We start from the raw sequence: 13,182 nt of genomic DNA, 5'->3' as shown, positions 1-13,182 counted from the left end.
ACAGCGGGCATCTCTAAATGCCAAGGAGAGAGACCCGATGAAGGCGGTGAAGTATTTTAGTTTGTTGCCCTCATGGAGCACAAACTGTGCTCCGCGCTCTAAATCGGGCTCGTAGATTTAAAGGCCACATCAAATGTCCAGCTGTGGGGGGCATCTTTCTTCCTCGGATTATGAGGGTGCGGAGTACCGGAGCCTTCATGTTATAGTTGGCTCTGTGACCTGCGAGGTGAGGGCCTTATGTGATGTTAGATTGAGGTGACCTGTGCTAGGAAACATTGAGAGCCTGATTTCGCATCCAGAAAGGACTACATGATTGTAGCAACACGGGGTCAAAAGAATGGTGTCAATGGGAATGGCTAACAGATGTGATGACGTCAAGGGAAACAAATATATAAATAAATAAACCATTACGAGTTACCAGGAACAGTGCAAGGGGTTTCACGGCTGCGTCGTCCGCCGGCGGCGGAGGAGGGGGCGGGGAGGGGTGCTGTGACGTCAGCCTCGTTCTCGGAGTCCATTGGCCCCGACCTCGGATCTTCCACGCGCTGGAAGGCGGACATAATTCACAGTGACGCTGGGCTCTCCCTCGGGCGGAGCCCCGCGGAGAACACCGGACTGGCGGTAAGTGGGACGGGGGCGGTGCGCTTGTGTGTGTGTGGGACGGGGGAGCGTGTGTGTGTGCTCGCAACGGGGGTCTCTGTATGTGTGCATGCGTGTATGTGCGCTCCTGTGTGTGTCTGTGTGTGCGCATGCTTGCAGGGGGAAGTGTGCCTGTGTATGTATGCGCTTCCCAGGAGACAGACACGGCGAGCGCGTTCGCGCGCGCGTGGCCTGCGCCGATCGCCTTTTGAGAGAAGCGCGCGCCAGGTGATGTCTCCTGGGAAGCAGAGTCAGTAACATTAGATCTCGGCGAGTACAGTGCTTACGCACTGTATCGCTACGAGACCTAAAAAGTATTTCCTTTTATATTAACTAAAGGTCACTGATAACTTGTCCCCTTAACGCAACAGTTTCTCGCGTATAAGTGTATCAGATAGCAGGAGTTACTACGGCATAATGACATCAGAAGGATGACCGGCCGAGTTGGCCTTACCTGAATTTGAAGGTGTAAGTGCAGATCACACGTAAATCAGGAGCATGAGTTTACTCAATCACCCACTTTATTTAAATGACTGACAAATTGGCAGCTCTTTGCCACCTGTCCCTCAGAGGAGGTAATTGTCATCAGCAAAAGGCTTCAGGGAAAAATATCCCGCGATTTAACGTACCGAATAATGGTGGTGGGGGGGGGGGGGGGTGTAAACGCACACCATTGTTTCAGGTGCATCACCGTTATGCGCAAACATTTTCACGTTAATTTCATACTAAGCAACGTTTAACAGCAGTACGTAGCTCACAAACTCCGAGCGAAGCTGGTTTCTCAGCGCTCCCCGCATTCTCCCTTCAATAGGCAATAAAACTGCTGATGGCACCACTATTAATTGACGGGAATCACACATGTGCCAAGAATCCAAGACAAAAACTGAGATCTTCCTTGTCGCATTTATAGATACCCAGAAAGCCCATTGCCAACGACACCCTAAAACAGTTTTCTTGAAGGAGGGGTGAGACCAAAATTACCAAAGAAATCTCACCGGCACTTTGGACGGGGTTACCGTTCGTTCAGTGTGAGGTGCAGCTAGCAGGGAGCTGTAATGTACGAGCGTGGGAGAGGTAGGGGGGTCGGGGCTCTGGCGTCGGCCGGTAACGCCACAACTTTGTACAGGAGCAAAGGGGTACAGTTATCTAATATCAACAAACACCGAGCAGAGCGGGGAGTGCGGAGACAGAAGACCGAGGAAGACGCCGAGAACAGAAGAGGGTCGGCAAAAAATAAACAAAATTTATCAGCAAGGAGGGTGCTGAAAGCTACAGTGTTGAACAAACACACAATTTATTAGTGTGTTTTTTTATACAAGAGGGGCCCATTGCCTCTCCCGACGTCAGAGAGATTTACAGTTAGAGACTGTTCTTGAACATGCAGATTGCCAAATAACTTCAACAGTAATGAAATTCCCTGGGAGGCTGTGCTCACTGTTCTTCCTGCCTCCGGCGGGCGCTCCGTCCACACACTGAGAGCCTCCCTCGGTCAAGATGATGGACTAGCGGCTTCAAATGAAGAGTTAGAGCCAGAGGCTATCTTAGCCCAGGGGCAGTGGTGGCTCTCAAGTTTGTCGTCACAGTGGGAGACTGGAAGGGGGGGAGGGCTGGGGGTGCTGAGGTTGCGACAGGAGACGAAAGGGTGAAGTTCTGGTATTTTAAGTTGCAATTTGAAAATCAAGGCAGTCTCTTGCTGCGTTCCGAGCATTCTGGTGCATGTCAGATGCAGAACAAAGGAACCACCGTCAGCACCGACAAAACCGATCGAGCTGCATAAAAAAGCCGATAATTCTGCTGTCTGGAGAGCGCGGAATGGGGTCACGATGTACACGCAAATAGAATCAACAAGCGAAAGCACAGCGCGCCCTATATTTGAGTGGAAGGGTGGAAGCAGTGACGAGCGCAGAGCCACCATTTAAAAACAAGCATGAAGGCAGATACTAGGGAAACCACTTGTCTGCCACTTACACGGACCGCCCGTGCATTCTCCCCAATGCTTAACCAATCCGAGCACGCCACAAACAATTCTGACATGCTTGTTGACTGTGGACTCAGACAGTGGTTTAGTCCGAGCAGTCCTCCTTTAATTGGCGGGTACTGTTCAGTTTTGAGAGCGTCTGGTTCGGTTGGTGGTATTGCGGTGAGTAAGCCACGTACCGGGCAATGACAGCCTCTTGGGCCGTACATGTTACGCTGCTGTCGTCTCCCACCACCACGTTTCTCCGAGGCGAAGCAGTAATGCCTCGGAGAAACGCACGGTCATTTTGGGATTCGAGGGCGTGTTTTTCGTGCTCTCCCCTTCCCATTGGCAGGAAGGTAAAATTCCAGCCAATGGGAAGAGAGGGCGGTACTTAAAAAAAGACCCAGAAACGCCCACAAATTGCGTTGTGACGGGGAAAGAGTGATTGACAACCATCTCTTCCAATGGCTAGCCTCCATTTATGGAGCTAGCCAATGGAAGAGAGAGGCGGGACAAAGCCCCATACTGTGGATCAAAAGATTTCGCCTGCGCGAGCACTGCTGCGCAGTGCTACGGCCAGGTGAAACCTAACAAGCAAATTTAAATTTATCGAATTTCTTGAATTTCCTACACCAGAATGACCATTACACAAGGACCTTTGATGTTGCCTAAAACAGAACTTCACTTGACCATCATCAATACTGATATAAACTAAAAGGAATAAATGAGAGCACAGTAAAGCAAAAGTGACTCCTAAATTAGGTAAAGTAAAATCAGCAAGTGGAGCCCTCGTTAGAAAATATATAAACCAGAATAAAGAGTAGCAAGATACATAGGAAACTCAATGCAGGCTATACAGCATTAATTTAGATTTTCAAAGGCAGTGGCTAGTTCTACTATCACCAACGTGAATTTCCTGTGACAAAAGTGGATCTAAGAAACCCGGATTCACCCTCAAGATAGTAGCAGAGTTCAATATCAAACAGCATGTTTATCAGTATTCTTTTAGACTGTGGTAGTGATAGCACCTTATATACTAAGAAGACATTAAAGCAAACCTAAAGCGCTACAAAGATAAAACCAACTCATTACAAACTATTTTATAGCTCTTTATACCCTATACACAGGTACAGAGGGAAAGCTCATCACCAGATATAGCTTACCCAGTTGGCAAGCGGACAGTAAAATATTCCTGAAAAAAGAAAGCAAACACACAGTTAACTGCACATTTCAGACTAGGCAAAAATAAGGTGGTTGCACTGATCTATCTAATCCATGCAGCAAAAACGTGCATTGCTCACTGCAAAATGTAGTTTGTCACTTTACATTTTTAGAACCACAAGGAGTGGGTATTCATAATGCCGGTCTCCACATCTGCCTATTTAGCTCTCATACTGTTCAAAAGTGGAGTTAGGCAAGTCACTTCTGAATCATGGAATTCTTTTGACTACCTGAACACATCTTTCATGGATATGGTTCCTTCCGCTCAGTCTCTGAGCAAATAGTTCACATAGTTATCTTTGTATCATACACTTTCCTTAATGGAAACGGTCATGTTGGCTTCCCAATATGTTCTTGTCCTGCCAGAATATTGTTTCTCCAAATTTGAAGATCTCCAGATTCTGGTGGTAGTTAATCATCCCAAACCTAGACATTTTAGTCCCTGCTGAATAGTAAATAGCGTGCGTCAGTCCTCTCCTAAAACAAAAACCTTCCTGGACAAACCAGAAATGATCAGTTACCATCCCATCTCTCTTCTCTTGCTAAAATAGCAGAGAAGTAGGCAAATGCTGAATTTCCAGCCTTTATTTTCTCAAATTCTTTTTTCTAGACAACACAGGTAAGTTCCGAGAAGCATATGGCACAGAGGTGGAGCGTGTTATTGTTCAATACAAGCTTTCCCTGATCTTAGATCAGGGAGGTATGGAGGCCTTCATCTTGCTTCATTTGTCTGCTGTCTTCAATACAGAAGCTCATAAAACCGTGATCACTAGACTATAAGATGCTGGACTACGGGGAGGAGTTCTGAAGGGGATAACCTTCCTCTCTTTTGCCTTTCCCAATGCTTTTCATCAGTTTAACTGACCTGCAGCGTACCCCAGGGCTCCTCTTTAGCTCCAATCTTTTTAATATCTGTAGCCCCTTCAGTTAAATTACTGCCATTTTCAGTTGTCATACATAAGCTGTACAGATAAAACAGTTAATTCTCAGATCAGAAGGAAACTGTGAAACAGCCTTAATATACATCCATACTTGTCTACCTAAATAAGTGTCAAAAAATGCAAGCGATTAAGAAAATTATGTTACTAATGGGGAGGCCCCTGTATATGTGGTCACCGGCTTGGTGGTCAGTCGCACTGAGACCGCTGTCCTTCCTCATTTGCTAAAAACCTTGAGGTACAGTTTGATAAACTTTCTCTGAAGCTGCAGGTTGCTACAGTTGCCTCCTCGTGCTTTTTATATTAGGTGTTAAGGAAAGTTCGCACCCTACCCAGAGGAACGTTTTGGTATTATTTCATTCCATAGTTGGCTCAGATTGTGCAAACGCCCTCTACCTGGTTCGAACTGCTTCTACCAATCACTTACTGAAGATGATCAATAATGGAACTGCTATAAAATGGGAGACAGTATGGGCAACATGGCGGCGACACAGAGCGATGCTGCTGAGCGATATGCAACAGCTGAAACGGGGCGGACCGGTGGATGGAAGGGAGGAACCGGGCTGAGACACTTTTTGAGTAATATGTCATGGTATGAAAGTATACCCGGGAGCCATTAAAGATTTACAGTCTGCTATCTCTTGTAAATATTATTGCTGTAATGTCTAAACCTCACCATGTACAAACACAAGTGAATCACGTAAACTATAATCTTTTGAGCAATGTTAATAAAAAGTAAAGAAAGAAACAGCAAAACCTTTGCTGAAAAACACAACATCCCTTGTTTTCTCTAACAGCTGTTTAGTCATCATGTCCCTCCTCAGCTCTTTTCGATCTGACTAGCCTGCTTTACATACCAAGGGTAAAAAAATAAAAAAACTTTTTTTTGAAAACATCTATCCAAGCTGGTCAAGCCATATATATTATAAAGCTCCCCTTCTTTAAAATTCCCTCCCACTTGAGTTACGCACTATGCCCTACTATATTATAGGTTTAGGAAAGCTCTCAGAACTTTTTGCTTCCAGCTTTTATTGCCCTTTTCAATTGCTTTACTTTACTTCTAGAACCATGACGCCCCTGGGCATGTGCACACTTTGTAAGAACTACACAAAAAGAAATTACTGTACACCATTAGAGGAGAACAATTTTAGGGCGGTTTCCTTCTGCTGCAAGGGATTCTAAAAAAAACTAAAGTGTAGCGTTCCAGCACTTCATTAGGAGGAAAGTAGAAATTTGGGTTAGAAATATATAAAGATTCTATACCTGTGTTTCCCTAATTGGTGATTAATTTGAGCACCAGGTTTTATAAGAATAAAGGTATGAATGGATTTCCAAGAGGCTGCATTGCAATTTTTCAGCACTACATTCCTCCAAGAAGTTAGCCATAGACATTTTAACACAAATGGAATGGATTTTTGGCAACTATTTAATACAGGCCATTTTTAGGGTGAAGCCTACCAGACAGCACAGTTTCCTGGTTGCAAAGACATATTGGGGACATGCCGCAACCTTCTCTAGGAATGCACTTTACCCACCGATTACTATTGGATTTGTGTTTTGAAACTCACATTTGCTTGCTTTCTATTCGCCGCCTTTATTTGTTTTAGTTTTGTTAAAGGTGGGTGACCCAATATACCCTTGCGAGCTTGGGCTAATTTTATTTGTTTTAGGCTGTCCAGCATGTTTTTGTACCTCCAATGGAGCATAGCTTGTTTACCACCTTTGACTGGTTCCTTGTAATCCTTCACATGTGCTCTCTTTCTGGGAACTCCTTTTTTTCTTTTTCGTGGGGGACTCCAGAAGAGTAAATGTGTTTTCAGTTGCCTCCCTTATGTTTGTTTGCAGCAATAGCTGTGCTGTATTTCTTGAAAAGGTTTCCTGTCTCCTATCTTTCTGCTTGACGGATTCTGATCATCTCTGCCACTACCAGTCATCAATCTTTCCGTCTGTCTACAAGCTGGTTTATTTTGGTCAGTGCTCTTTACTAACAGCATAACTTAAACAATTCTCTCCCTTAATTTCACACCATGGGCGCTGTATTTCAGAAGTGAATGAGAAATAAACAGGCCTTTACATTTCTCCTTTATCTTGTGACATTTGCTGTGCATGCAAAGACAGAGGTTCTTCCGAGGAAGGTTAGCGTTTACTTTTCTTTCTCTGACTGCAAAGTGAGAGGATTTACTTGACAATCTTGCTGAGTACTGGGGGTGAAAGGAAAGGCTGTGGGGTATTATTTCTTTACAGCATACAACATTTAAATGCCAAAACATGAACTGTACAAATATTTCAGGACTCTCAAGAATTAGGAAAGCACAAATGAAGCACACTTTTGGTAATTCTGTAGTGTGGTGAAAAGTAATTGAATTAGATCAAATCAAATCAATGCAATGGGTGATACAGATTTCCACACACTATCGTTTGTGTGCTATGTAGAGTTTGATCAGTAAAACTATACATCTGTGCAAATCCAATGGTAATTTCAAATAAAAATGTGTTGTCTGCAATAGCAGTGCGCTACCACTTCATGCATACTCCACGACACTACGCAACTCTGCTTAACACACTACTATAAGACACTAACCTTGACTCTTCTCTACAATACTCTATGACACTCCACAATACTCTCTTCTGCGCCTCTCCACGCTACTATACTCAACACCACTCTGCAATAATCTACACCTCTCCACAATACTCCACTCCACTAACTTTTAGCCATGCTGGTGTAGAACATTGTTAAAACACATTGGCAAAGCAAAAAGTGCTTCCATAGGCGAGACCTATTGGATTTGCCAATGTTTATTTAAACTAGATGTGGATAGCCTGCACTGACACAAATTTAACCAGTTACTTACCACATTTACTATAAAACAATCATCCTGGCATCAAAACATCCCCCTTGTCCAAGACTGAGAACATCTTAATGAAATTTTGACTTCCAATATGTCCTAAAGTTCAGCCACTTAGGATGAGAGAGGGATTAGTTTAACCACACCTCACAACATTAAATGAGAGAAATTCACACATATCAACCCTGTTGCTATATACTGCAGCCTGAGATAAATCACACAAAAATCCCCATTCTTATTTATCTCGCGGGCTGATAAAGTAGCTACCAGAAACATTTTCTTCTCAGATGTTTAACAGTGCAATTGTGCATGGGTAAAAAAGTTCTCACCAGTTTGAAAAGAATTGCATTCAACTGTTAGTTGTTTTTGCACTTGCAGTAATAGTTTTTTTGTAGCTTTCACAAAATCATGAGCAGCCAACCCGGACTTGACGTAAGCAGTCACCGCTGAAAAATGTCATCCTAAAGAAGAAATCTGTAACCTGGCTACGGGCGCAAGATTCTAAGCTTGGTAAACGTGGATGAATACCTCACAGTAAGCAACACAAAGCATTATTCACACCAATAAAGAGCTGGGAGGTACATACCTGCTACGAGAAGCATCTTGGATGTTGGCATGAGGTAGGAGCTCGAATTACCAACAATTAAAGGGAAAAGAAAAAATGTGGGAAAAAATTGGCTTAAAAGACACAGAAAGGAGACTTGTTAAATGTCACCAATTAAGTCTAACTTAAATACCATCACTGGCCAGGGCAACATTTCTGGTAGTACTCTTCTATCTCTCCAAGAACCTGCATAAACCTTTCCCTATTTAAAAAAAAAAAAAAAGACCGATCCACGCTAGTAACAGGCATCAATACTCTAAGACACGTTAACAATTTGTTGCACCAGCAATTATTGATATGCAGGACGTCAGTGTAGTCTCAATTCGAGTACTTTTATGTACGTTCAAGATCTCACTAAAATTCTCAGGCCATGGGATCATCACAGATAGAAAAGGCCTTAAAAGAGCACAAACTCACTGAAGATGTTCTGTACGTCAGAAATTGTAGGCTTTGGTTCCTTTTGTTGTCCTCTTTATATACTACCCCCTCCCACATGGCTCATCGAGGATCAGAAACCGTGACCCCCGCAGAGATGGAGTGTGACTTGCCTGGGCCGCTGCGCCTCACAGTTATTTTCCGTGGGGGGCAACGAGGATTTGCTGGGATGTGCTGATGTGGACATGGATTTCTGATGCTGGCGTGGCCGTGCCGACGACGTCATAACGGCCGAAGCAGAAGCAGTGGAAGCCCTGGACCCTGGCGTAGTTAAACTAGGAAACAAAAGCATGGAGGCACAAATTTAGGGAAACAACAGGGGGAAAGGAAGATGGAGGAAGTAGAGCAATGAAGACAAGGAGGTTCTAGGCTGTATTCAAAGCTGTGAACATGGCGACATGCATGCTGGATAGAGCTCTTGGTCACACTCTGAGAATCTTATTCATAGACTGTTTACAATAAAGTAATTGGCTACACTTTAAATTATTAAAAATGTCACAGATGGCGATTAGGTAAAAGATGGCCCCATAAGACTGTGTTGGCTAAAGTTGTCCTTTAGAGCATAATAACCTTACACCAAACTGTGTAAAGTAAAAATCATGTGCTTTTTTTGCTGGAAAAACGGTCCTTGTAATGGTTATTAGGGAATATTGTATATTCTGTATTTTAATTGCATTTATATAGCGCTTACTTCCCCTGGCGAGGCATCAAAGCGCTTTTTCGGCCCATAAAGGATTAGTGTTGAATTAGTGTAGCGAAATATGAAAGTAATTTGAGTGGTGGATAAGTTATTCAGTTATTTGGATTCAGAAGATAATAAAGCCACTGAACTCGCTGTGAATTAATATACACCTTATTTCCTGAAATACTTCCACAGCTATTCAGGACTTTGCATATATTGATTTTCTTACAACAGAAAAAAATTCTTTAGAAGTAAACTATTCATGCCATGTCACAGGGAACGAGCATTCTGGCACATTATAAAAAGAAAGAACATGTTCAGAGCAATGATACTGCTTAAGTGCCCTTACCCAAGTTCAGCAAAGTTAGCAGTAAAAGAAGTAGTAATGACTCATTACTCAACCCAATGTGACGCGCTTGAACATCTAAGGCAAATTTGCCTGCTTGGTCAATATTTTTTTTTTGTATGTTTTTATATAGCGCTCGAATCACCGGGGAGGTATCTCGGCGCTTGCCTTGGGAACCCGTCCTGGCTTTTCCCTGTGAGATAGCCCCTACAGGGCATCCCCAAGGTGAAAGCCAGACATACCGCCGCGGGGGCCGTTGTGGAGATTAAGCAAGCTTAATGCCCAGAGTTGCGGAGTGTGAACCCATGATTAGGTCAGGCACCGAAGCGAGAATTATCGAGTCCGTGGACACTTGAGCTCAAGACCCTGCCACTTCGGGAACTGAACCCTGGCCCCGGGTCTGACCTCTGCTTCAGGGTCTGCCTGCTCTAACCAGTGAGCCACACTGGTTAGAGCAGGCAGAGCTATTGTCCTACAGTCTTTGGGTTGCAGTATTTCAAAGTGATGTTCTATCTGGGTACTTGAATGAAAGATTTAGCATTTCAGTATTATACGCTTTTATAAAAAACTGACAAACATTGTTGTTCTTAGGATAAAAATGGTCTTCCATGACTTTTTAACTGAGTGACCATTTATGTGTTGTCTTGTATCTCTTACTGTAGTTGCCTAGGAGAACGCTTCTCTCAAAGTACAACTTATTTGAGTGGTTTTGCCTGCTGGCCCACCAACGGGAAGTAGTAATGGTTTAAGAAAGGTAAGTGAATGTTTCGCCAAGCATTCCAAAGGTTATATTCACCAATTGACAAAACACTTTGAATTAGTCTAACTAGGAAGCAGCAATATGGTACAAAAATGCAGCAAGAATACATAATACACAGGAGGGTTTTGTTTGGCTGCCAAGGTGCACCAGGTCTCTAACTGCAAGGCTCAATCTTTCGATGTGCTGAATCATTTTTTTTTAAATTATATTTTAAGACAAAAGTAGCAGTAACAATTCATAGGAATTGACACTTGTTCAGTGGAAAACTGAGGCTTACTGTTCTTGCTTTTATATTCGTGCAAAATCCACTGCCGACATTTCGAACAACTGATGGCCTTTAGTGTTTGAGGGTATACATCTATAGCACATTATGCCAGAGAAAATTGTTCTGAAAGTCAGCAAAGAACTGACAAAGTATTGGAGTTGAGCTCAAAATTCACTCTGGAAGGAGCAGAGATATGTGGCATCAGTGCATTAGCTGTCACTTCTGTAGATCGAGCAAGGTCACGGAGGAGCCTGATGGCACCAACTAAAGGTGCAAGCGGGCAGTTTCTGAAAAAGCTCTCTATCCAGTATGGAGCGTGGGGGAATTCAAAAGGTGACTATGCAGTTTTTTGGGCATGCATGGGACCAGCTTATAGACTTTGACATCGGAGTTTTTAAATGATATGGCTTCTCAGCAAATCTGAAAGCAGATATATTCTTGACACGAATTAAGAAAAAAGCTAATCAACCATGCAGGTATTTGGAAAACAGGTTAGGATAAGAAGCGTTCTGGACACATCAGAATTTTTATTTTCAAGTTTAGGGATAAATACCCAGCTGTACAAGTTTTCATTTTAAACATAGTAATAGTGATTATTATTGTAAATACAGATGATAAAGTGCCTTCAGGCAATGAACGTATTGTAATGTCAAACATCTTGCAGACAACAGCAAAATAAATCTATGTCAGAGTTATTAAAGTTAACGTGCTGTATTTGCTGGGTAGGCAACGGGCCTCAGCCAACTAGTTTTTGCTAGCTTGCGTTATATATGCTTTTTAACTAGATTCATATCTGTCCATTGAAACTGGCCTGCTGTAGAACTAAACAGAATACATTTATAGAGATTGGTAGTAGTTTCAAACCCCCACTTTCACTGCTAACCTAAATAAAGGAAAGTGTAGTAGGAGTATGAGGGTGGATATTTTGCTACTGCCATTACCACGAGAGCACACAATACTAGAACCTGGCATTCTACCTACTTCAATATTCTGCAGTACTTGCAAATAAATCAAGTTTTATGTCACCAACAAGTATTGATGTGGCTACATAAATACCAAATTGCAATTAAAAGGAACTAACTAACGTTTTTCAACATCCTTGACAGTTAGCCTACATTTATTAACTATAAACAGTTTTGCTTGTAATATTTTGTGTTTAATTATCAAGCCATCTTGTTAAAACTATTAGAATGCCTACAAATCAGGGAATATATATTAATAACACATCTGTTAATTCTGTAGAGCCCAGTCTTTTTATTCTGGGTGTAATACTTTTTTTGTGCCCCCCACTCCTGGCAAGGATTAGCCACAAATATTTGTGCCAATGGTTACAGCTTTTAAGGCACCAGAAATACTGAGCTTATGGCGAGAAGCAATTGACTTCATAGCACTGGAATGCGATTGTTTTCAAGTGCGGCTAACAAGTGGATTACGGTTTATGCGAACGTGCTACTAGAAGGTAGAAGGTGTGCTATATTTAATTGCACTGCTTCATAAACAGGCTTGATAAAATTAAAAACTGTAAAAAATAAAAAAAGCAATCTAACATGAGCAACACAATCTTACTTTGCGCTTTTCAGAAATTAGATTTTATTGGCTCTTAAGAGTGTGACCAAAACTCGATGACTTTTGTAAAATCTTTCCAAAGAGAAACGTTCACTCTTAAACTGGCCCAGTGTTCAAGCACTATGAATACAGCCTCCTCCAACATAAGACATATTAAACACTGCATATACAATATACATCCAGGGTATATGTGTATATTCTCAGGACCACATGTACACAGTAGCAACCAATTCCACACTCTTTCCCCTACATGGGAGAACCAAAATACACAAGGCATGTTAATGAAACTTGGGATGCGAGAGAAAAAGGAAAAAACATGCAACTGCAGGGAAGCACTGTAAACAGATGACCAAGTCTTGCTTTTTTGCTCATTAGTTGTTCACAGGCTGTAAGGGGTGAGTATCGCAGTTCATGGCTGGTAATTGGAAATCAAATCCTATTTGAAGAGCTTTAAGGAGAAATTACACTTACCTTCAAACTTTCAAGTATACATCTCGAATGAAGACATTTAGTTTCTTCGCAACAGAACGAAAGATTTTTTTAAAGCAAGCTAGAAGATTGAACTAAATGGGGCACAGACATTTTCTGTGTGAGTTGCTTACCCTTCAATAATTATAGCTTGAAGGGAAAGTGTTTCAGTTACACCTTTAGATCCCATTTGCAAAGCAGTAGCCACTCAGTAGCTAATTTGGGAGGGGGGGGGGGGAAGAATAATTTGAAAGTTCATTTGGCTAAAGCTGGTGAAATCTTACATAGGAATGATTCAACATCTACCCAAACAAAAGTAAATGTATGACAACACATAGGTTCATCTAGAACCTCACTGCAAAGGTTAAAATACTAAACAATGCATCTTCGAATGGTGTACTTTGTTACTGCATTGCAAAGGGCTTCCCCTCTGACCTTACCATTAGCTGAAA

The 13,182-nt window shown here is 42.4% G+C and overlaps 1 protein-coding gene across 8 annotated transcripts in view; it reads right to left on the bottom strand.

The window, feature by feature from the left end:
• Positions 1 to 13,182, bottom strand: part of MARK2 (microtubule affinity regulating kinase 2) — a 632,043-nt gene that overhangs the window by 178,331 nt on the left and 440,530 nt on the right. For 5 of the 8 annotated variants that reach the window (XM_086950522.1, XM_086950521.1, XM_086950529.1 and 2 more), the window contains exon 14: positions 8,757 to 8,918. The exons of the other annotated variants lie outside the window; for them this stretch is intronic. In XM_086950522.1, coding sequence (XP_086806648.1) covers positions 8,757 to 8,918 — 162 coding nt within the window. The remainder of the gene's footprint in view (positions 1 to 8,756; positions 8,919 to 13,182) is intronic. 8 annotated transcript variants of the gene reach the window in all.

The sequence above is a fragment of the Lissotriton vulgaris genome, unplaced genomic scaffold (assembly GCF_964263255.1).
Source record: "Lissotriton vulgaris unplaced genomic scaffold, aLisVul1.2 SCAFFOLD_667, whole genome shotgun sequence".
Lineage (NCBI taxonomy): Eukaryota > Metazoa > Chordata > Amphibia > Caudata > Salamandridae > Lissotriton > Lissotriton vulgaris.
Note: the sequence above shows the minus strand (reverse complement) of the source record. Positions and strands in the feature narration are given on the sequence as shown.